General features: G+C 42.1%; 1 protein-coding gene across 1 annotated transcript in view; it reads left to right on the top strand.

Annotated features, from left to right (window-relative positions):
- Positions 1-24357, top strand: part of Nbea (neurobeachin) — a 509877-nt gene that overhangs the window by 464213 nt on the left and 21307 nt on the right. Inside the window, exons 48-50 of the mRNA XM_055596761.1 lie at positions 5025-5192; positions 21275-21364; positions 23674-23866. Of these exons, the coding sequence (XP_055452736.1) occupies positions 5025-5192; positions 21275-21364; positions 23674-23866 (451 nt within the window). The remainder of the gene's footprint in view (positions 1-5024; positions 5193-21274; positions 21365-23673; positions 23867-24357) is intronic.

Here is a 24357-nt window from a genome sequence, read left to right as displayed (position 1 = left end):
ATTGAGTATTTTTGTGTCAATGTTCATAAGAGAGATAGGTCTGAAGTTCTCTTTTTTTGTTGGGTCTTTGTGTGGTTTAGGTATCAGGGTGACTGTTGCTTCATAGAATGAGTTTGGTAATGTACCTTCTGTTTCTATTTTGTGGAATAGTTTGAGGAGAATTGGTGTTAGTACTTCTTTGAAGGTCTTGTAGAATTCTGCGCTGAAACCATCTGGCCCAGGGCTTTTTTTGGAGGGGAGACTGTGAATGACTGCTTCAATCTCCTTGGGGGATATAGGGCTGTTCAGTCTTTCTACCTGATCTTGACTTAATGTTGGAAGATGGAATCTATCAAGAAAATTGTCCATTTCATTTAGATTTTCAAATTTTGTAGCATATAGGCTTTTGTAGTATGACCTAATGATTGTTTGAATTTCCTCTGTGTCTGTAGTTATGTCACCCTTTTCATCTCTGATTCTGTTGATTTGGATAGATTCTCTCTGCTTTTTAGTTAGTTTGGCTAAGGGTTTGTCTATCTTGTTGATTTTCTCAAAGAACCAGCTTTTTGTTTCATTGATTCTTTGAATAGTTTTATTTGTTTCTAATTGATTGATTTCAGCCCTGAGTTTGATTATTTCCAGCCTTCTACTCCTCTTAGGTGTATCTGCTTCTTTTTTTTCTAGGGTTTTCAGTTGGGCCATTAAGTTGTTTGTATGTGCTGTTACGAATTTCTTCTTGCAGGCACTTAGTGCTATAAATTTTCCCCTGAGCACTGCTTTCAATGTGTCCCATAAATTTGGGTATGTTGTGCCTTCATTTTCATTGAATTCTAGGGAGTCTTTAATTTCTTTCTTTATTTCTTCCTTAACCCAGCTGTCGTTGAGTAACAGGTTGTTCAGTTTCCATGTACCTGTAGGCAGTTTGTTATTTCTGTTGTTGTTGAGGTCCAGCTTAAGTCCATGGTGGTCAGATAGAATACAAGGGATTATTTCAATCTTTTTGTATCTGTTGAGGCTTTCTTTATGACCAACTATATGGTCTATTTTGGAGAAGGTTCCATGTGGTGCTGAAAAGAAGGTATACTCTTTTGAGTTTGGATGAAAAGATCTGTAGACGTCTATTAGGTCCATTTGATTTAAGGTCTCTGTAAGTGTTTTTATTTTCCTATTTGTTTTCTGATTAGTTGATCTGTCCCTTGGTGAGAGTGGAGTGTTGAAGTCTCCCACTATTAGGGTTTTAGGATCAATGTGTGATTTAAGCTTTAATATTGTTTCATTTACAAATGTAGGTGCTCTTGTATTTGGGGCATAGATATTCAAAATTGTGATGTCCTCTTGGTGGATTTTTCCTTTGATGAGAATATAGTGGCCGTCCTTATCTTTTTTGATTAACTTGGGTTGAAAGTCTATTTTATTAGACATTAGGATGGCTACTCCCGCTTGTTTTCTGGAACCATTTGCTTGAAAGACAGTTTTCCAGCCCTTTACTCTGAGGTAGTGTTTATCTTTGTTGCATAGGTGTGTTTCTTGGATGCAACAGAATGATGGATCCTGTTTAAGCAACCATTCTGTTAGTCTGTGTCTTTTAATTGGGGAGTTGAGTCCGTTGATCTTGATAGAAACTAGTGACCAACAATTGTTACTTATTTTAGATGTGGTGTTGGTGGTGTCACTGAGTTTCATTGCTTGTCTTCTTTTGTTTTTTGTGGGGTTTTTTTGTTGTTGTGTAGTTATCTATTTCCTCTGTTTCCTTCGATGTAGTTGTTTTCTTTGGTTTGGAGTTTCCCTTCTAGTAACTTCTGTAGAGCTGGGTTACTATGTAGATATTGTTTAAATTTGGTTTTGTCTTGGAATATCTTGAATTCTCCGTCTATGTTGATTGAAAGTTTTGCTGGGTATAGTAGTCTGGGTTGGAATCTGTGGTCCCTTAAGGACTGTATGATTTCTGTCCAGGCCCTTCTGGCTTTCATAGTTTCTGTTGAGAAATCTGGTGTGATTCTGATAGGTCTACCTTCATATGTTACTTGGCCTTTTTCCCTTGCTGCTTTTAGAATTTTTTCTTTGTTTTGTAGGTTCAGTGTTTTGACTATGATGTGACATGAAGAATTTCTTTTTTGGTCTAGTCTACTTGGTGTTCTGTAGGCCTCTTGTATGTTTATGGTCATCTCCTTCTTTAAGTTGGGAAAGTTTTCTTCTATAATTTTCTTGAAAATATTTTCCGGACCTTTGAGCCTGATGTCTTCTTTTTCTTCTACTCCTATTATTCTTAGGTTTTGTCTTTTCATGGTGTCCTTGATTTCTTGGATGTTTTGTGTTTGGAACTTTTCTGATTTTATTTTTTCTTTGAGAGACGTGTCAATTTCCGCAAGTGTATCTTCGGCTTCTGAGATTCTTTCTTCCATCTCTTGTATTCTGTTGGTGATGCTTACCTTTGTAGTGCCTGATCTTTTCTCTATGTTCTCCAGCTCCTGGTTTTTCTCTATTTGTGTTTTCTTTATTGATTCTAATTCTGTTTTCATGTCTTGCACCATTTCCTTCATCTGTTTGAATGTGGACTCCTGCTTTTCAATGATAGCTTCTATTTTTTTGTCTGTTTCCTCTCTATGTATCACTAATTGTGCCTCTACTTCTTTGGGTATAATTGCCTGTATTTCTATGAGAGCTTTGTTCATTTCTTCTTTATTTGCCTTCATTTGTGTGGACATTTCTTTGAGAGCTTTGTGCATTTCTTCTCTGTTTGCCTCAATTTTCGTGGTCATTTCTCTGAGTGCACGATTTGTTTCCTCTTGGTTAGTCTCGATTTCTTTGGTTATTTCTCTGAGGGCTTTGTTCATTTCATCTCTATGGGCCTCTAGTAGCTGGAGAAACATAGTTTTGAGGTCGTTTTCTTGTATATCTAGTGAATTGAAGTGTCCATTGTTTTGTGGGTTTGCTGGTGAGGTCATTGTGTCCTGATTTTTGTTGGGAGTGTTCTTACGTCTGCCTCTAGCCATCTGGTTATTTATAATCCTCACTGGTTGTTCCTCGAGATTGTAGTTTGGGCTATGATCCTCTCTTTCTGTTTTCTGGACTGTTTTTTCAGGAAGATGAGAGAGGTTCACTGCTTTGGGAGTGTGCACTTTGTTTTCAGTTTTGCCTAAGTAAAGAATGTGACGCTGGTGCTATTCGCGTGCGCTTTTACAAGGCGCAGTGTGCATGCGCAGATTCTCTGACTATTGCAGTGGCCTGCAAGCCACTATTACGCAGTTCTGACTGAGATCCAGGGATTGTTTGCCTGGATTACCTTGGTGGACCCGCAAGTCAGAGGCTTCACTGTTGGGGTCGCTATCCCAAGAATCCCTCTGATGCCCACACTACGAGTGTGGGTGGCAGGGATCTTGTCTGTGGAGAGGCCCTGGGTCTGGGGCAATCTCTCCCTAGAAGGCTCACTCACTCTCTTGCAGGACCAGTTGGAATGCACAGGGGTTCCCCTTGCTCACTACTCTCTGTTTTGGTCCTGTTGCGGAAGTGCACAGGTAGGCTATCAGTCAGCTCTGTGACACTGTGGCTGCAGAACTCGGTGTCCACCTTTCCTGTGTGCTGCCTCTTTGTCCTTTCCCTCTGCCAGGAGGGGTTATATTGACTGGTCCCTGGGTGGCGCGGGAAAGAGTTAGGGTGAGTGTACTCAATCCCAGATCCCGGGCCCAGATCTCTCTGCCAGAAGCAGCCTAACAGTAGAATCTATGTTTGCTGATCCCAAGAGAGTACCGGGTAGGGTTGAGTGACTTCAGATCCAGAGCTTGGGTTTCTCTGCTAGGGGCCGCTGGAGAGAGGGTGCTGTGTCCTTGGCAGGCTGCCTCTCTGTCCTTCCCCTCTGACCTTCTCCTCTGCTAGGTCAAGCTTATGGAGGTGCTCTCAGGGGAGTGCCAGCAGGGGTTGGGGCTTCTCAGTCTGATCCTGAGCTGGCGGCGTTTCTCTGGGGGGGGGGGGGGGCGCCGGTGTTAGAACTTGCTGCTAGACCTTATTGCGCTGGACCCAGGATAATCTCAGGACGTGTAGAATGACCACAGTCCCAGATCCTGAGCTATAGTTTGTTTGCTAGGAGCGGCAGGTAGCACTGGAGTTCCGGCACTGTGAAGCCGCTGTGGGCCTCTTTATCCTTCCACTCCACTGTGGCAGGGTTATGGCGGCGTTTGGGGGAGTGCCCGAAAGGATTGGGTTTTCTCAGCCCTGATCTCGGGTTGGGGTACAGACAATGTGGTCTGTGGCAGATTCTGCTGGATGCCTCCTGCCTCCTCCAAAGAGGGAGTAGGGATTTTGAGCTGGGCGCGCAGCTGAGATCCGTGCGCGGCAGGAGCTCAATTGTGATGGCGGCAGGTACCCGCCGAGGTCGGAGAGACCTTCCAGGGAAAGACTGGGTGATCGGTGACCAGTCTGGCAACTTTCCTTCCCCGTTGGGTTTTTTTGCGACTGAAACTCCCAGCCTCAGGCACCCATGTGCCCACCAATCAGCTTGGGAAACTGATCGGGACAAGCAGGCTTGCAGCACCAGCCCAGAGACCCAAAGCCCGCGTTAGCTGGGTTCTCTTCCGGGTTCTGGCTGGGCAGCCGAGAGTGGACCCGACCCATTCCCACGCCGTGGGAGCCTCCCCTCACCTGGGAAACACGATAGCTGTTGTTTTAGGGTCCAGAGTTCAGTCTCCTGGTCGCTGCACGGAGTGTGTTGTCCTGCTTCTCAGACACGGTGTTCTCCTGGTGCCGCCATCTTGGCTCCCCCCATGAGTCTTGAGTGTGTTTTTGTAAGAAATGTATTTAATATGAACGTTTGTGTTTTGTACATAATGGAGCCAAGAGAATGGCAAGCATTTTGTAAAGAGACTTTTATTTAGCTCCATGTCTTATTAAAGGTAGTCTTTTGCCAATTCTGGGGACTGAAGATCTAATACATACAAATCAAACACAGTGTAAAGTCATAATGCCCTCATTTATACTGAATATTTCACAGTGAGAAAGTGGCATGGGGCCTTGCTAAACTTGTAGTCTTATTGTTCCTTGATTTGTTTCAGGCTCTGGAAAGTGAATTTGTTTCTTGCCAACTCCATCAGTGGATTGACCTCATATTTGGCTACAAACAGCGAGGGCCAGAGGCAGTTCGTGCTCTGAATGTTTTCCACTACTTGACCTACGAAGGCTCAGTGAACCTGGACAGCATCACAGACCCTGTGCTCCGAGAGGTAGGTGTCCTGAGCTGCCAAAGTGTCTGGCATCTCTCAGACACACATCTGACTTCCCATCTCTTTCTGTGTAAGTCTCCTTTCAGCCTAACTCTTTAATATACATAGGTTTCAGGTTGTTGACAAATGTTTTATATATATATATATGAGCGAGCAATATGTTGGGGTTTTTGAAATACAGACATTTTAATGTAGAACGGTAATTTTACTTCAGATCTTCATTAAAATGCATAATGCATTAAGTGTGTTGTTAATGGGTGAGGCTTAGATGAATATTTTACCATGAATAATTCACTGAAATAATCAACAGCATAAGTTTTTAAAAATAAAAGCAGCTTTGCAACTTTCTGGAAGGAACAGTCGAATTGCTATACGAGTGTAATGGATGCCGTTATACAGTACTTTATTCCCCTGTGTTCTCAGCCTGAACTGTCTTTAGCTAACAGTTGGGAATTATAAGTATTTCAAATGAAAAAGTCATATTAAATTGCATTTAAATAACTTCCCAGACACAAATGACTTTGGTTAGGTGGGCACAGTAAAGATGCAGCAGCTGCTAGGTAAGTGTTGCTGCAAGGAAACTATATCCCTGCCCTCCATCCTACCCGCAATCTGCCATCTGCCATATGCAAAACAAGCCATTGTGGCTACATCTCCAGGCACCAGAATGCTTTTTCAGTTTTCATTTCAGAGGTAGGAAATGTTTAGATTTGGGAAATGAAGCTCTCTTAAAGCTTGTATTCATTTCTTACATGTTCTATAAAATAAAGATTCCGTTTGCTTGGCTCCAAGCAGAGAAGAAAAGAAGAGAGAGTACAACATCACTGATCATTTTTCCCTTAGGGCACAACACTTGAAGAACACATTTCAAGCATGTTATTAAAGGCAGTGTTGCACAGTAGCATCTGCACAGGGGGTTGGGAGAAGACAGAGGGTGAGTGGTCCAAGGAGAGCCCAGGTCTTGTGAAATTGTTTGAGGTGACAAATATCCTCCAGAGACGACTAACTCGCCTAATATAGTGCTCTCAGTTGTATATAAAATTTAATCATCTTATTTGGTATGAAGTAATTCTAATAACTATACCCCTTTGCTTAACACGGGCCCATTTTATAAATTCGTTACAAACAAAATTTATCTTTTCAACAAAATATTGAAACAGTTCTCATTATGTAATCCTGGACAACCCAGAACTTTCTATATAAACAAACCATTCTGTCCTGGAACTCACAGAGATCCACCTGTCTCTGCCTCCTTAGTGCCTGGATCAAGGGTGATCATTATCTTGTCCAGCCACAGTGAATACTTTTATAACCAGAAGAGGGAAAACTGGAATAGCTCATTCTTATGTTCCAAGCCCAAGTCCAAATTGGACTTGAGTTATAAATTTTATGGACATATTTGGTCCTGGTTATTTTGTCGTGCTTTTTTCCTCTAAAACAAAGTTCTTTATCTAAAAGGGAAAGTACAGGCTGATTCTGTTTGATAAAATACAAACTTGAGCATATTGAATATAAGGAAAACCATAGGGTAGCATCAGACTGATAAGAAAATTGCAGGTTTTTCTTATTTGAATCCCAGTTGAAAAGGAGACAAGTAGGCCAGACAAAAGACATCAGAATTAGAATTGAGATGCTCCTTTCTGTGAGCAGAGTATATATTTGAGCTTCACTATAGGGGTGTGCTTCTTTAGCCATCACGCCGTTATTCTGGACAGTGCCAAAGCCAATTAATTGTTCACATTGTAGGACCTGTGGCATAGAATGTGTGCCTTTCTCTGACTGGCTGGAAGGGAGTGGGTTCAGCCTCATGTTCACTCATTATGTAGATTTTCTGAAGAGAATCTATTACACTATAGACCTTTATACAACCCCAAGGAATGCAGACAGTCTAGTGCCAGGCAGCATGTCTTCATTCAAGACTGTGCTCCTACAATCAATAAATGGGACCTCATGAAATTGAAAAGCTTCTGTAAAGCAAAGGACACCGTCATCAAAACAAAGCGACTGCCTACAGATTGGGAAAGAATCATCACCAACCCTTTATCTGACAGAGGACTCATATCCAATATATATAAAGAACTAAACAAGCTGAAAAGCAATAAACCAAGTAATCCACTTAAAAAAATGGGGAACAGAGCTAAAAAGAGAATTCTCTGTAGAGGAATATCGAATGGCAGAGAAACACTAGAAGAAATGCTCAACCTCATTAGCCATTAAGGAAATGCAAATCAAAACAACCCTGAGATTTCACCTTACACCCATCAGAATGGCCAAGATGAAAAACTCAAGGGACAACACATGCTGGAGAGGTTGTGGAGAAAGGGGAACCCTCCTCCACTGCTGGTGGGAATGTAAACTGGTACAACCACTCTGGAAATCAATCTGGTGCTTTCTCAGACAACTAGGAATAGTACTTCCTCAAGATCCAGCCATACCACTCCTAGGCATATACCCCAAAGAGGCGCAAGTACACAAAAAGGACATTTGCTCAACCATGTTTGTAGCAGCTTTATTTGTAATTGCCAGAAGCTGGAAACAACCCAGATGCCCCTCAACTGAAGAATGGATGCAGAAACTGTGGTACATTTATACAATGGAGTATTACTCAGCAATGAAAAATAAGGAAATCATGAAATTTGCAGGTAAATGGTGGGACCTGGAAAGGATCATCCTGAGTGAGTTGTCCCAGAAGCAAAAAGACACGCAAGGTATATACTCACTCATATAAACATACAATATAGAAGAAACCCACTAAAATCTGTACATCTAAACAAACTAAGCAAAAGAGAGGACCCTAACTAAAATGTTCAATCCCCATCCTGAAAGGCAAAGAGGATGGACATCAGAAGAAAAAGAAAATAGGAAACAACCTCGGAACCTGCTACAGAGGGCCTCTGAAAGCCAGAAGAAAACAGGAAACAACCTTGAAACCTGCCACAGAGGGCCTCTGAAAGCCTCTGCAGTATAGACTGTCAAAGCAGATGCTGAGCCTGACTGTGCTCCTTTGAGCATTTCATTTGGAGCAAATACTTGCTGGATCCTGAAGCTCTGCCATCCTCAGAATCAAGCTAGGATGTCCATCTTCTCATCCTTAAACCCGTGCCCAGGTGTCTGAGCTATCATCTTTTAGAGCTATGAAGAGGCACACTGTGACCACACACCTCCTCCCTCCAGTTAGCATAGACCCTGACACAAGTCAACAGAGCCATCTGCGCTGGCTTCATCTTGAGGGCAGCAAGAGACTGAACAGGATTGAGGGTTTTTAAGGAATATTAACATTTTTCCTCTCCATCATTCCCTCTCATATATTCCCATTAATTTTAATGAGTAAGTTAGAAAAAAAACATATTCCCACCAAAAAAAAAAAAAAAAAAAAAAGTGTTTTGGTGCCTGAAGAGCACTGCTCTGCAAAGGCAACTCCACTCCAGAGCCATGAGCTAGCTGACGACAACCGGAGTGCTGGATCTCACTCATGGCCTTAGTTGCTCTATAAAAGGAGAATAACGCCTTCCCCCACGCAGGGGCACTCAGCTCCGCAGATAGTACAACTAACATTTGTGGTTTAAGGTTCATACCCCTCCCTGAAAAATATCACTGTGACAGATCCCCGGGGAGGTACAGTCCCTGGTTTCAAAGCATCTATATTAGCACGCTAAAGCCTGCCCCACTAGGCCATGGCTTGAGAGAGTTTCTTTCAACCTAAAAGACTGAACAGATTTCTACAGAAAATAGCTCAAAAGTTAGCCTGTCCATGATGCCTGCATTCACTTTATTTATAATTACCCGTTTTATATTTTAGTGAAAATATCATGGATAGATAAAATCTAGGAAAGCTAGATTTTGTTTGTTTCATAATGCCAGTTTTCCTGATTAATATAATTTTATTTAAAAATGCTAAGCACCACCTTAAAAGACTAGCATATCCCCTCTGCTTAAAGATTCTGATCTGCCTCGAATGCTGAGCTTTGAAATTAGTACTAAAATTTGAGAAATAGCCTCAGGTTATTGACTCATTCTTCCCTGACAGGTGAAGTCATGAACCAGCACTAACCACAGCAATTATGGCATTAAAATGTCAAGAAATTAGAGGTCAGAATAACAGATAATTTTCTTCTCTGTGTCAGATTAAAAATTGGCATTCTTTGACAGTTTAGGATCCCTGGCTGAGAAAATGATGACAGCTTAACTTATTTTATACTTGTAAAGCAGTAATTGATAGTAAACTTTATCTTGACAGCTTCTGGGCAGAAACATGACAGCGCAGTTCTGGTACAAAGCTCCTTAATATGTAAACACTAGGTCTGCTGGAGAGGAGAGATTTATTTAAACTGTCTTAAGTCTTGTCTTACATCATTATCTTCTGGGCTCTTTTCTCGTGATAGCTCAACTATTTGGGCAGTGGCTTTGGAGCGTGGCAATGAATATTCTTTCTTCTCCTTTTTATGTATTAATAAAAATCACCATTTTCTTTATCTGCCAAGTAACCTGCATAGGTAAAGGGTTCTGGTTAGTAGCCACTGGGTGCTATGGTTTTCTTCCTGCCTGCTCCTCAAGTGTGATCCAGAGCTCAGCAGAATCCCAGCACCAGGGAGCTTGTGAGAACTTCTGGCTAGAAATGTAAGCTTCCATGACATGACTCAGAACAGCATTCACTTGAACCCATGGACTTCTATGAGATGTTAGAGGGTTAGGTTTTTAGTCTTTAAAACATATTTGGTTGTGTGTGTGTGTGTGTGTGTGTGTGTGTGTGTGTGTATGTGTATGTGTGTGTATGTGTGTGTGTTAAATATGTATATATTTGTGCATGGGTACCACACTGTGTGTGTGGAGGTCAGAGGACAACTTAGGGACGTCAGTTCTCTCCTTGTACTGTATGAGTTGTGGGACTGAACTCCACTGAGCCTTCTCACCAGCTGCAAAAGATAAAGTTGGGGAAGGTTTGCTCTACATTAGGTAAGCTAGAAGCTTCTGCTTTTCTCCGTACGCAGAGAGAATAAAGAATAACACAGTGTAGTAGCTATCACCCAGTCTCACCTCAACGCATGTTCTCCTTCTGCCCTGGATCCTGCACTGTTTTAAACATATATCCATGCCCATGTAGCCACCTCCGCAACAGCCACTGTGTCATGTGTCTCCTTACCCTATGGATATTAAGAATATCAGTAACACTCTGTGTCTTGTTCTAAGTTAAACTTCTGTCCTTAATTATTATTTATAGCTATAATTTTTTTCTTTCAGTGCCATAGTTTAGTTTTGTTAATATCTGAATTTATGCATTTCTGAGTAAGTTCATATATGCACCACATGCATGCAGTGCCCGTGCAGGCCAGCAGAGGGCATGTGATTCCCTGGAACTGGAACTCCAGGCAGTTGTGAGCCTCCCTGTGGGTGCTGGGAAACAAACCCAGGATCTCTGCATGAGCAGCCAGTGCTCTTAAGTGCTGAGCTTCTCCCCAGCCCCTCAGTGCCATTACGTTCCAGGAAGTAAGTCAGCCTAAGTATGGAACTGATATTGAAGTTGCACCTGTGCAACAAGAGGAAAAAGTGGAGTCAGTATTGTAACAGAATAACAGAATCCATAAGCTCCCGCTAGACAAATGACTAAGAGTGCTAAATCCCGAGTTAACATCAAACTTGTCATCATACCTATTATCAACCTCACCCCCCCCCAAAAAAAAAAAACAAACAAAGATTTAAATGATGACGCAGTGGCACTGAGAGGTAGACACATAGCCAGCCAAATAGTGTTGTGGTGCTGGCACCTAGAACGTATGGACCATGCAGTGTTTATATCTTTACTTACTCATCGACTTTGCATTTTAAAATATTCTATGCATTTTAATATTACTAGCAATCACAAAAATGTGCTATTTTCCATCTAGCTGTCTTTACTTAGGCAAGCTCTGCTTTGATCTCTCCTTTGATCTGCCAGGGGTAACAGAGCTGCTCTCTGTGAGTGCTATAAGGAGAGCATGCCCACAGGAGGTAGGCTACATCACTTCAGTTTCACTTCATTTTCTTGCTGAAATGTTCCTTGCTACTACAGAGCACTAACATGATAGGGCTGTCAAGAACCAGCAAGACAGATGTGTCTGTATTCCAAAACAGCTGCTGCTGACTTTCCCAGAGAGATGTGCTTATAAAGTTCATAAAGGAAAAAAAAATCAACACACTTTTCACTTACTGGTGATGTAAATAAAAAGACGGTGGCAGCACCAATGGCCCTACCTTCTGTGCTTTCGTTCCTGTGCCCCTCTTAGGCCTTTTCTTCTTGCACTTCTAATGTCTTCCTTTGATATAACCAGGAGTATAAACAAGGGCTGTTGCTTTGATCCCCTACGCTAAGCACTTGGGGGTTTAGTCTCCTGTTTGTGATCCATGAATGAGCTCCTTCAGTGAGCTGCAGAATGCAGCATTCCCTCACAGGACCATGGGCCCTCATTGTCTTCATGCTGATTGATCAGGTTCCCCTTCAAAGCAGCTTTCCAGAGAAATGATTGTAATAAATGAGCAAGAAGATAGTTGGTAATGATCTCCTAAACCACCTTAATATTCTTCTTTACTGCGTTGAAATTTTTAACAAGCTCAAAATCCAAATTAAACACAAAGAACACCCTACATTTTGATTAGTAAAGTGCAAGTAAGCATAAGTTGTTCTTCAGGGTCTGTGTGGGAGGAAGGAAGATACCATGACCTCAAACCCTGTGTTTTCATATGTACAGCGTTGAGGCTCATCTGGCAGCTTTCATTAATAAACTCTGCACATAGAAGTTAGTAATGGCACACACTGAATTGTGCTTAGCCACCTTTCATTTGGGTTTCTCTTTTCTAGTTGGATCTTTATGCTGTGCTTAGCTAGTCTGGTTTTTGATCATCCCGCACAAACACATGCTAGTCAGCCTCAGATGTGTGTCAGTTAGGTCTTTTTTTCCTCCTCTTCCTGTGATTTTCATTGTGTGCTACTGAGAAATGCTAATTATTGATTTTCAGAAATTATCAGCAAATGCTTTCACAATATCCATGTTCAGAACAGTGAGGATGACACCCTGCTACTTATAAAAGAAATGTCTGAAAGGCACTTCCTCATCTCCCTTCAGCACAGAGCTCAGTTATATTACACTGTCATCTGCTTCCGTTTGTGAAAATGGATATCACTCAGTTTCAGTTGTATGTTCAGGACTCATTTAAAGTTTCAGACACACTGATAATGGCACAATTTAAAGTCGTTTGAAGTCTCAATGTAATCTTTCTAAATTATTGTTTCCCACTTATCTAAAAATCAGAGGACATTTTATTCTGTTGAATTAATACTGTGATAATTTGAACCTGTGCTTGGCTTGATAACAAGAGATGCTTCATTTTGGAATATTGACATCACCACCTGGTGAATTTGTGTCATTGTGTTCTGCACACCAAGACAAACTTTGAGCTTTTATCTTTTCTCATTAACTTCCTGACACTCTAGTTTACAAGGCGTACCTGTCCCCTCTCACTGCTTTCAACACCCATCAGCCCTCAGCTTCCTTCTCTTTCTCCCAGCTTCCTTCTATATCCTGAGTCACCAACCTGGAAGACATTTCACAGAGAGCTGTTCAGCCAGGGCATGTTTGACAGCATGTCGCCCTGGCTGATGTGGGTTATTATTCGTGGTTTCAGTCCTCTGTTTATGAAAAATAAGTGCTGAAGTGCAAAGAACCCCAAACATGAGTGCCTCCTTAAGAGATCTCTTCCTGGGCATCAGTGAGTGCAGACTGCAGAGATCCTGCACTTGAAGGAGCTGACCCCAAGAGCCCCTTTGAAAGTTCTTCCACACCCTCAATAAAAAGGCTCTTGGCTGAGTATTTTATCTTTCCCTTCCAGACACATAGGAGAAGGTAAGCAGTAGAAGGTCTCATTTTTTACACATTCATGTTGACCACACTGTATCTCTGGGGATCTCAGCACCTGGCCTTTCCAAGGGGAACTGAAGACTTCCTTTAAAAGAAAGCTGCCATATGGATGAACTTTGGGGACATTGTAAAATAAAGTAAAATAACTTTGTCACAAATCAAAGAAAAGCAAAACAAACAAAAAGGCTATGGACACCCCACCTCCACCTCCACCCTCATCCACACATACAAATACAAATACTTAGAAGAGCAGTCTGGAGCAGTCACTGTGATCTGAGGTGGAAGAGCCCAGCCTAGCCACTGCTAAACCAATACCTGGCAAAGAGAGCCACATAGAAAATAACTTCAGCCTCCTGTCTCTCTCTCTCTTTATTTTTTTTTCAGTATTATCTTGGTTTCTTTTTTTTAATTTTTATTTTTTTAATATTAGTTACAGTTTATTGACTTTGTATCCCAGCTATATCCTGCTCCCTCATTCCCTCTCAATCCCATCCCCCCTCCCTCTTATCCTCCCTGCCCCTTTCCAAGTCTACTGATAGGGGAGGACCTCCTGCCCTTTCATCTGACTCTAGCTTATCAGGTATCTTCAGGCCTGGCTGTAAAGTTCTCCTTTGTGGCCTAGCAGGGGTGCTCCTCCCTTGGGTGTGGGTGGGGGTCAAAGAGCCAGCCATTGAGTTCATGTCAGAAATAGTCCCTGTTCCCCTTACTAGGGCATACACTTGGATACTGAGCTACCATGGACTACATCCCAGCAGGGGTTCTAGGTTATATCCACACATGGTCCTTGGTTGTCTCCTGTCTCTTGTAGTAATCTAGGATCTCCACTCTACCAGGGGAAGGGTTGCAGGGTGGGGGAGGGGAGGAAGAGCAAGGAGTATAGTCATGAGGTCTGTGGAGGCCCATGTATCAGAGCCAAAGAAGGAAGAAGGTGTCCAGCACAGTATCCATTCCCTTTGATATGTTACTTCCAGCTAAACAAATTAATTTTAGACATCCAAGACAGGTTCAGCCACCTCCAGCTGCATTAAAACCTGTGCTTTCTTCCTTGGATTTGTGCACATGTACACTTCACGTACAAAATCTGAGAGAACTTGCCAGCAGTAGAACTGGACTAATTACAAAATGAAACTATTCTGGATGGAAGATTTTCTGTCAGGATAGAGGTCTGCTAAGTCACTCGTGTAACATCATTCCAGTTGACCATTCTAAGGAGGAGATGGAGCTCTAGAGTTCTCTCTCACACTCAGAGACTTGAACCAAAAACTATGACAGGTACCAATGAACCTGAGCTGCTCCTGCAAGCCTGGCACAATACGAATGAGTTCTTCTCTTTAAACTAGAGTTTAAAAATAGGTGCTTACATAGTCAATAATTTTGCCAGAATATTTTTTTAGTCTCAATGTGGGTGATTATTAAATCAACAATAAAAACATTTGTATTTCTGTTTGTGGTTTCTCTGAGGAACTAGAAACAGTTGACAATAAAACAGGGCTTTAATTTTTTATATAGTTTAATGTTTAAAAGCAAGAAGTGATAGAGTGCATATATTACTGTCTTGATTTACTTCATTCTTGATTTTCCAGCATTAAAAAGTAATGCTTTATATAATCTTGTTTTATCACAGCCATAAAGCAGAAGCAAAGCTTATCAGTTAAAATATATTCCACCATTAAGACACCATTCTCTTTATCTCTTTGCAAAGTTGTATTATTTTTTAATTTTTTTATGTGATGTAGGCAGAATTACAGGTAGAACAGAAAAATGATACATGTTTTATATTTGCCATGTCAAATTTGGTTATGGAAACAACAGCAGCTCTTGAGTGTTAAAATCACTGTAACAATAAGATAAGCACAATACAAGGTAAAATGCTCATTTCCCCCCCCCCCGTGTTATAAACAACCACATTTACTTTTTTTTTCCCCCTGAATTTCCTTAAAAGTTGAATAGAGTTGGAGACCATGAAGCAACCACATTAGTGTATCCCACATAGATGACAGGTTTCCCATGGCCACGTAGATGGAACCCTATTAGTCAACCTTCTTCCTAGCTATACACTCATGCACCTGAGGCTAACACACACCTTCAGCAGGCCACAGGCAATTAGGTAGAATTACATATAAATGACTGGGGGGTGTGGCTGGTGTTGATCCAATGACTTTTCCCACCCCTATCCTTCCATTAGAGAATGTCAACCTTTCAGAGTCAGATGCTTGCTAGCAGGAACAGCTGATTTAATGAAGATAGCAGCTTTTTTCTTTTCTTTCTTTCTTTCTTTTTTTTTTTTTTGTAGGAGGACCAGGTTAAGTGGTAGAAGGAGAAGGAGGAAGAAAGGGAGGGAGGGAGGGAAAAAATTGGTTTTAAAGATCCTATGGATCTATTTTCATGCTAGGCCACAAAGGAGGACATTGCAGCCAGTCCTGATGAGACCTGATAAACTAGGGTCAGATGGAAGGGGAGGAGGATCTCCCAAAATACAAAGTAAAAAACCTGTAATTAATATAAAAAAAAAATAAAAATCATGGGAGAAAGAGATATCCTGGTTAAATTTGCCTACCTTATGGGTAAAACAGAGTCCACCCGTTTTTCTCTATTGCACAGCAAGGGTCTGCTCCAGGTCTCCCAGGTGTTCACTTGGACCCTGTGTGTGAAGTCTTTCTGCACAGGCATAGGTGTGACACACAGGCACCAGCAGCCTACCGGAGTACCTCCTCTCCTGGTGATTTAGTGCCAGTTTGTTCACAGAGGAGGAGCATCATTAGACGGGGAGGCAGAGGGGAAAGAAAGCAGATAAGCAAGGTTCCCAGCAGGTCGAGGAGGAGAACATGTACTACAGCTTCCGTACAGGGGTCCTCAGGGCGTGTGTACAGGGCATCTCCTTAACTCGGAATTGTGAAATGTGTTTCTCCTCGGAAACTGAGGCAGATTCTGTTTCCATTTGTCTCCAAATGGGCAACCACCTTGACGAATGAGGAACACAAATCTAGACAGAGCTTTGAAAATCAATAAGAAGAAAAGGAGGCTGATGTGAAGATGTGACTAACTGTAATTTGATCGGTGGGTGCCAGAGTATTTTCTGGATAAGAGCATGGCAAGACAGAGGACAACGGAGAAAGTGGTCCTTCTGGGTTTTTCTCTACTGAGAGCTTTATAGTACAGCTAAGCAGAGGTCATCTGTGTACAAAATGCAAAAGTCACCTGTGATCAAGTCTTTTTTCAACATTGCATAGCACTCAGCACATTTCTGTGTCCTTGCCTGCTTATCTCTGCAGAATCCTAAGTGCTCTAATCTCCTTGTGGTGTTGAACACAGCCGCTTCATGATGTACACTTGAGGAGAGAGACACTAAGCATTTAGTGACTGACCTGTGAATGTTCTGCAGGGAAATAATATAAAAATAGTTCAGAATCACTATAGAGAAATTGTAAGGTTTTAAGAAACCAACGTGAACTTTTGTTTCTATCTAAACAAACAGCTCACAGCAGATAACTGAAGTGATCTTCCTGCTGTAGTCAGCTGGTGAGATACTGAGCTCTGGCATGTAGCAGTCACAGTCCATGAGTACCCTGGAGACCACACAAATCCAGATGGCTTCTTCATTTATAGTATTGACCATTACATTCTAGGTTCACAAACGTAAGTACACAGGTCAGCACAGTGTGGAGAATAACTAGACATTCTATCCATGCTAGCTGCCCCCTATTAGGACACATATCCAATGGCCTGACTGCTCACCTTCATGTTGGATTGCACATTCAGTGGTAAAGTTGCCTACCACCATACCGAAATGTTCACCCAGGGGTACCTGCCTACCTCTGTCAAAAATGTGCCATGTTGGGTATTTTTTGGTTTTTTTGTTTTTTTGTTTTTTTTTTTTTTTTTTTTTTTTTTTTTTTTTTTTTTTTTTTTTTTTGAGCAACTATTTCTAAAAGCCAAAGCAACTAACAGCCCAGATATCCACTAACCGGGAAATGTCTAAGTTGTGTTAAAGTGATAATGGGACACTGCCCAACATGAAAATGAATACAAGATGGAGACCACAGATATGATGTTGATCTACATGACAAGTTCAGTGTTTACTTTATGGTCCATTTTCTAGAAATTCCAGAAAAGAGAGCATGAATGTTGATAAGAATGGAAATAGTGATGAGCTTGATGGCTGGGTATGGATAGGGACAATTAGCTAAGGAGAGATATACACATTCACATTCCTGTAACCTCCACAAAGATCAAGGCAAGGAAACTTCCAGTTCTGTTCCAAAGTCTTCTGTCTTGATAAGAAGAACTATGTGTCTACTTTGTCTTTGTCTTACTTGATCATTAAATACAATTTGCATAAGTGTGCTGAAAACTCCAAGTTCTGGGCCAGCACGATGGCTCAGCAGGTAAAGGTGCTAGCCACTGAGCCTGATGACCTGACTTTGGTCCCCAGGTCCCACACTGTAGAAAGAGAGAACTATCTCAAGTTGTCTTCTGAACTCCATATGCACAAATGTGGCCCACACTTATCTGTACATACACAATAGTATAATTAAAAAGTCTTAAGATTCCAAGACTTAATTAAGCAGTGCTTCTTTCTAAGGACAAGCCAACCCTTATTTTTGTGTCACCGGCCAAAAGCATTGTCCACCAAGGACCCTGTGTAAGTGTTGCAGCTCTGAGGGGAAAGGAAGCCTGCCAGCCAGGAGCCAAGCAATACCACAAAGTCATGTCACAACAAACCTCACACAGAGATTTTCCTGGGAAAGACCCAGAGCGTGGCTGTCTCTGCGTGAGCGAGAAGCAACGAGGACCTGGGAGGGAGATTATATAGGACTTTGGGGGAGCAGAGTTTTCCAAGGTGGAGATTTCCAGGGTGTCCACTGGTGGGATTTCAAGGATTGAGCTTGGAGTGATTCAGGGATTGATGGGATGTCAAGCTCAGGGACTTGTAGATTTTCAAGCTCAGGAATTGGTGGGTTTTCAAGTCCTGAGCTTGAGCTTTTCACTGTGTAGGACAGAAGTTGGTCAGCTGGATCTGGAGGAGGGCCAGGGTTTTTAAGACTGTTAAGGTGTTCTGTGGGTGAAGCCTGGTGGTTGGATGTTCTCAGGGGCAGCCTGGCCATTCACATGCCTCAAGGGACTCACACCTATGTTCTTTGAAATGTGTGGAACACCAAAGGCTTGGCAATCACATTTTTTTGAGAACTCTCAGGTGTGGCACCTGTTACCTGCGTGGACTGTGTGTTTATGTACGGGAGCAGTTGCTAGAATTCCTTGACTCTTTCAGGTGTACATCTTCTAGTAATGGATAACTTATCAGAGAAGGAAACTGAGTTGACAGACTCATTTCCAAACATCTTTTAATACTGGATAACTTCTTAGTAAAGGAAGTTGGGTTGACAGACTCATTTCCTAAGTTTAGTCTTATGCCATATACCTTACTTATACTCCTAAGCGTTCACAATGACTAGCCTGTGAAAGCATTCACAAATCTCAGCATCTAGAATAGCCAGGCAGGAATGAAGCAAGTGAAACATGCAGTCCGGGCTTGTCTCCACCACTGTCCTCCCTGTAGTGTGCACTCATGTGCATTTCTGATTTCCTTCCGGGGCTGCAGACTTCCTGCGGGCAACGTGGATGTTGACTAAGCATTCAGATGTCTGTCAGGCTAATTGCTGCAGTAGCACTGAACTGTTGTGAATAATGGGCTCTTGTGTTTTTTTTCTATATCAGTGTCCAGATGCTTTTCATTTTCTGGACCAACTCTCAGCTTTGCCCAGATACCCCACTAGTTAGCAAATATTGGGAAGACTGAACCACAGTCTTGACCTGCAGGGAGTCAGTCTGAGCAAAACAGACACATAGTCATGAATTCACTGCCATGACAGAGGGAGGAACTGTACTCTGAAAGTATGGGGGAGGGCTGGTGATGATATGTGAAGTCTCAGCCCAAGACAACATCAGTGGAGGACTTCCTCCTGCATGGGGAGGATGTCTCTGGACAGCGACTTCATCACAGATTCCTAAGCTGCCATGCGGGTCCTACATCACAGCAGGCTGGTCTCCTAGTCCAGTACCTGTCTGCTCAACAAGGAGACACCAATAACTTGCTTTAAAGGGGTGGGGGAAATGGGCACACAGGGTAGTAAAGAGGGACAGCAGGCTCTCTGGCCAGTGTCTGGCAACAACCAGACGTGGAACCTAGTAGAGGCACCATGAGTTTCTGACATCAGGTATGTAGCAGAGAAATTCTAGAATACAGTCCTTTGGTGCACAAAACTATGTGACACAATTCACAAGGACGAAAGCACAGTCCCCAAAGAGAAATTTGGAGCTTGAATACGTTGCTTTAGTCCAAAGAGATTATCAAAGAGTACTAAGCAGGAAATTTCTGGAAATTATGTCAGTATCCTAACATTTTCTAGTATAATTATAATATTTCTGTTTGAGAAACAAAGTAAATGGGAGATGCTTGCTGACTCTTTGTTCATCGCATGTTTATGAGTTTCCTAAGTATAGGAAGGTGACTGAAGGTCAGGTCTGTTTGACTTGAACACCAGCTTCTTGCCCCCATGAGGTCCTTGTTTCTGGCGGAGTAAAAAACTGCAGGCAACTGTATCTACGGCTAGAAAGACTTTAGTTGATACCGGGCATTTGCTGGCCAGAGCAGCTTTAACAGTCAAATTACTGCTTTTCCCCACAAATAATTCTCCGGAGTTATTATCATCATGTGAAGCCAACTAGAAATGGTCTCTTCTTTTCTTTTATAACCATAAATCTTGCATTGGGGCGGTACCTACATGAATACAATGTAGCCGAATAGTCACACTTTGCATTTGAATGGATGTCATGAAAATAAATGTTACATTAAAACTGGACAGCACTTACGGAGATTTAATAATTCATCTCATTGTCACTGCAAATAAATGAACCAAAGCCCCTTTTATGCAGTTGTTAAAATATGCTGGATAATGATCCATTCATGTTTAATATTGCTAATAAATTTGAAAGTTTCACATTTTTACTGATAAACATTTTCTTGAAATGCAGTGTAGGAGGACAGATGGTTAAATTTAAGTACTTTATAAATGAGAATTGTAGATAGTGATGCGATTAGCAACAGTGCTGTGTCAAGAGCCATCTACCAGCTTACCTGCGCTCCTTCCAGCGCTCAGCAGTGGGTTTCGTATTTCACTTTTATGAGCGCCAAATTGCACATGATTGTAGGGGGGAACTAGCATGCTAATAGAGTAATGATAGCAGTAAATATTGTGCTTTTTCTTGTTGACTTAAATTACACATTTTCAATATCTCAGGAAAATCTTATTAGTCTAATTTAATATGTTGAAATATTTTACCTATAAAATTTATGAGTAGAAGAAATACTTAAATCTCTAAACACACAAATGCACATATACAGACATACGGGCATGCATGCAGTGCTATATTGTGTAATCCAGGCAGTTTGAGGTGGAAATTAGTGTTATTCAATGGGAGCTATACCGTTTTAGTGTTCATATCTGCACAGGCTTTAATAAAATACTGAGTGTAGCTCAGGAGTACAGTTTTTTTTAGTACAAAGAATTCTCTCACTTTTAGTGAATTTTCTCTAAAGTTTACACGGGGTAAATTGGGAGAAATCAATTCCTATCTTATAAATAATGTCCCCAGAATCTCCCTTACAGGACCATAGCACGCTGGGATGTACTTTTGTATTGAAAGCTGTGCTGTGTTTGATCGCAACAACAACGCCTTAGTGTTGTGACCTTGGGCTCCCCTCTGTGTTGACTGAAATGCAGGATTTTCTGACTTTTATTTCATGTCAGTGGTAGACATTACGTCTCATTCTCTTTTCCCATGAAGATTCCAGAAGCTTATTTCATTAGAGACCCTCATACGTTCCTCCTTACAAAGGACTTTATTAAGGTACCTGTGTTGTATTTGGTACTAAAGGTGTTTTGGTTTTTAACTGCATGCTTGGGTGCACAGATTACTGTTCCTACATTTAACCCAGCTTCTGGTGCTGAGAACAGCGCTGTGCTTAACGGAAGCATGAGTAGAAGTGAAGCTTGTCCACAAATGCTAACGCTTGCAGGGTTCTGTGCCCTGAGAAAGGGGCGCGCCTGGAATTTTCTGGGCTCTTTATGGCTGACTTAAGCTTCACTTGCACTGACACATACTGATTATGACAGTCACCTCTTTGCCCTGCAGGCCATGGAAGCACAGATACGGAACTTGGGACAGACGCCATCTCAGCTGCTCATTGAGCCCCATCCACCTAGGAGCTCGGCCATGCACCTGGTAAGGCCACAACCGTGGAGCAATCTTTCTTTTCTTTGTAGCCAGGCAGAAAGCAAGTGAAATGCTATTTCAGTAATATTTTTCAAAGGCTTCTCAGTTTTCTATTGACTCCAGAGCTCAAGGGCATGCCAGGAGAATGTGTAATTTCTACTCTTCAGCCCTGCTTACTAAGAGAGCCCGATCTTGGGCTTACAAAAGGAGCATCCACTCTCCATAAGCCTATTAGTGTACACACAGGTACACACAGACTGGCCTCCAAATTAAATTAGGTCTGTAAATCACCACACAGTATAAACAAGCCAACAGGAGCCTAGTTCATTTTAAGAAAAGTGAGTGATTTTAAAGGCAGTTTGTGACTCCTGCAGAGAGGCTGTGGGACAAAACAAGCTGGTTTACAAGTAAAGGCTCCAGGGTCAGATGTGGGCCAAACGCCATTTCTGCCACTAACCAGCGAGTTTCTGGGGATAAGACCTAACCACTGTGTGCTGGCATGTCAGCATCTGGAGCATGGAGTCTCCCTGCACTGACAATCTAAGGCCTGCTTCTGAATCTCTGTTATGCCACCCTGTGATGTAAAGCCCCAGTAGATGCTAGCTGGCCTCATCAAGAGCTGATCATGTTAGACCTTTAGTCCTACTTTGCAAGGAAAGAATTGTATGCTTTATCTGAAAATTTAAAGATCCATTCTCATAACAAAGCAGTCCCTTGCCAGTGTATCAGCAAATAGCAAAATTTTCCTTTTTATTTAATTCAGTGAAGGCAAAAATTTGCTGAGATGCTTTCAATGTATTTTTTAATGATCTTTCACTTTTTTCTGGCAAAAGTTCAACAAATGTTTCAAGACAGAAACAGTTGGAAATGAGTTCTTAGATCATCTCCACCAGCTTGGAGAAAATCCTTTCCCCTCAGTGGAGTGAAGAGCTGAGATAGGATGGCTAAGAGTGTGTGTTGGCAAGACTGAAAGCTAATATTTCTCTGAAGGAAAGAGTGTTTACTCCCTTCATTTACTTCACGCACTTTTGACCCCTCCATGTGTCAGATGACTAAGCAGTGAGGCAAAGCATCAGGTGTGTCCTCCATACCGTCCAGAAGCAAGCAGTCCACACCTGGAGAAACAGAGCTGCACACTTGCTTTAACCCTTTCTGCAGCAGTCGTCTGCATAGTTTCAGTCCTGTGAGCACAGTGTGTGTCTTTTGATTGCACCTGCTCATTCTGTGTAATAAAACAGAAAGGTTTGTGGAGAACACAGGCTGTTCCCAGATGGTTCTCAGCCATGGTACAGACAGGGATGTGGGCTTAGGGGACCAAGCTCCACACTGCCCAAAAAGAGTGTCTTACACCTTCTTGTATGACATGGCTTGATGGCAGAGTTTTATTCCACATCACTTTTCTATTTTTAATGATTGTGATGATGATAATGTGATGGTGGTAATTATCCTGGGGGAATGTCCAGTTAGAACTCATTACCTTCCTACAAGGAATTATCAGATGCCAAATTGGCATGGAGCTGTTAAAAGAAAATGAGCTTTCTAAAGTCGTGATCCATAGAGAAAATCCTCGAATATTTATGACAGCCGAGTAGAAATTATTTTCAGCATCCTTATTTTATGTTTTGTAGAATAAAATTTAGAGTGCTCTATAGTGCATGTAGTATCTGCTGTCAGCTCAGATGCTAGATGTTTAAGAAGGAAAGCTCAAAAAAATCAAATCAAATCAAAAGCATGGCCCATAATAAACTGAACATCTATGGGAGAGAAGACACAAGCCCTGAATAGTAGGGTCAGCACCAGAGCCCAGATACACCAAGATTCTGACCAGAGCACCAGGCTGCCCTGCAGGTGGTTGTGTTTCAGTTGTTTATGCTGTGCCTACATTAGCCCAAGAAAGAAGACAGTTACGAACTAATCACTTTATATTTTATGCTAACAACATCAGCCACTGATTAACTAATGTCCTATCAGACTGATTTTTTTTTTAACCTCCATGAACTCTTATGCTCCATCTTGTGGCTATATCTGTGAGCTAACGGTCCATATGGTGATCTAGCCACATACAAGTTGAGACTGACTCTTAGCAACAGAGTGTGCTGCCTCAGGGACTTCATAGGCTCTGTTCCCTTTGCAATGGGCCTTCTTCAGGTGACGCTGCTCTATCTGGGGTGCCCTGGCCAGCGAGACAGTTCAGATGGCTTAGAGCTCCTGCCTCTTATCATGCTAGCCTTGTCTGTGAGCACCTCCTATCTCCAAACCTTCCACTAACCGGGTTATCCTTTCTGTTTCCTTCTGTCTCTTCCCTTTCTACTCAACAGTGCTTCCTTCCACAGAGCCCACTCATGTTTAAGGATCAGATGCAGCAGGATGTGATAATGGTGCTGAAGTTTCCATCCAACTCTCCCGTGACCCACGTGGCTGCCAACACCCTGCCCCACCTGACCATCCCTGCAGTGGTGACTGTGACCTGCAGCCGCCTGTTTGCAGTGAACAGGTGGCACAATACAGTTGGTACGTGGGCCTCAGTCCTTAGCTGCAGAGCTAAGGGCAAGGAAGGTGTTGGGGAGCTCACATGTCATTACATACAGAGAGTAGCAGACAGAGTGTTGTGAAGCTCAGCCTGCCCACTCCTACAGCCCATGCCATGCCTTGGGCTTGGCACTGCTCTTCCACAGCACCTCAACAGGCTCCCAAACACAGTGAGTTCGTTTGGATTTTGTAGACAAGAACATGAAGCCATCCTCCTTCATTGCCCTTAGTTTGTTTAACAAATATTTGAATGCCTATTATATATCAAATAGTCCTAGGGATTGAGCATGAAACAAGACAGACAGCACCCCTAGCTTTGTAGAGCTTGCTCTGTGAGAAAATTCAAACAATAAATGTCCACTGATCTCACATGTGTTTGTCCCACATTCATTCCTGAGAGCTCCAGCCGGCACATCTTGAAGTGATATAATGTCATCACAAACATTTAGACATATTGATCCTTATTTAACCAG

Source organism: Psammomys obesus, unplaced genomic scaffold (assembly GCF_907164565.1).
Source record: "Psammomys obesus unplaced genomic scaffold, mPsaObe1.curated_primary_1811, whole genome shotgun sequence".
NCBI lineage: Eukaryota > Metazoa > Chordata > Mammalia > Rodentia > Muridae > Psammomys > Psammomys obesus.
This window is presented reverse-complemented; position numbering and strand designations above follow the sequence as displayed.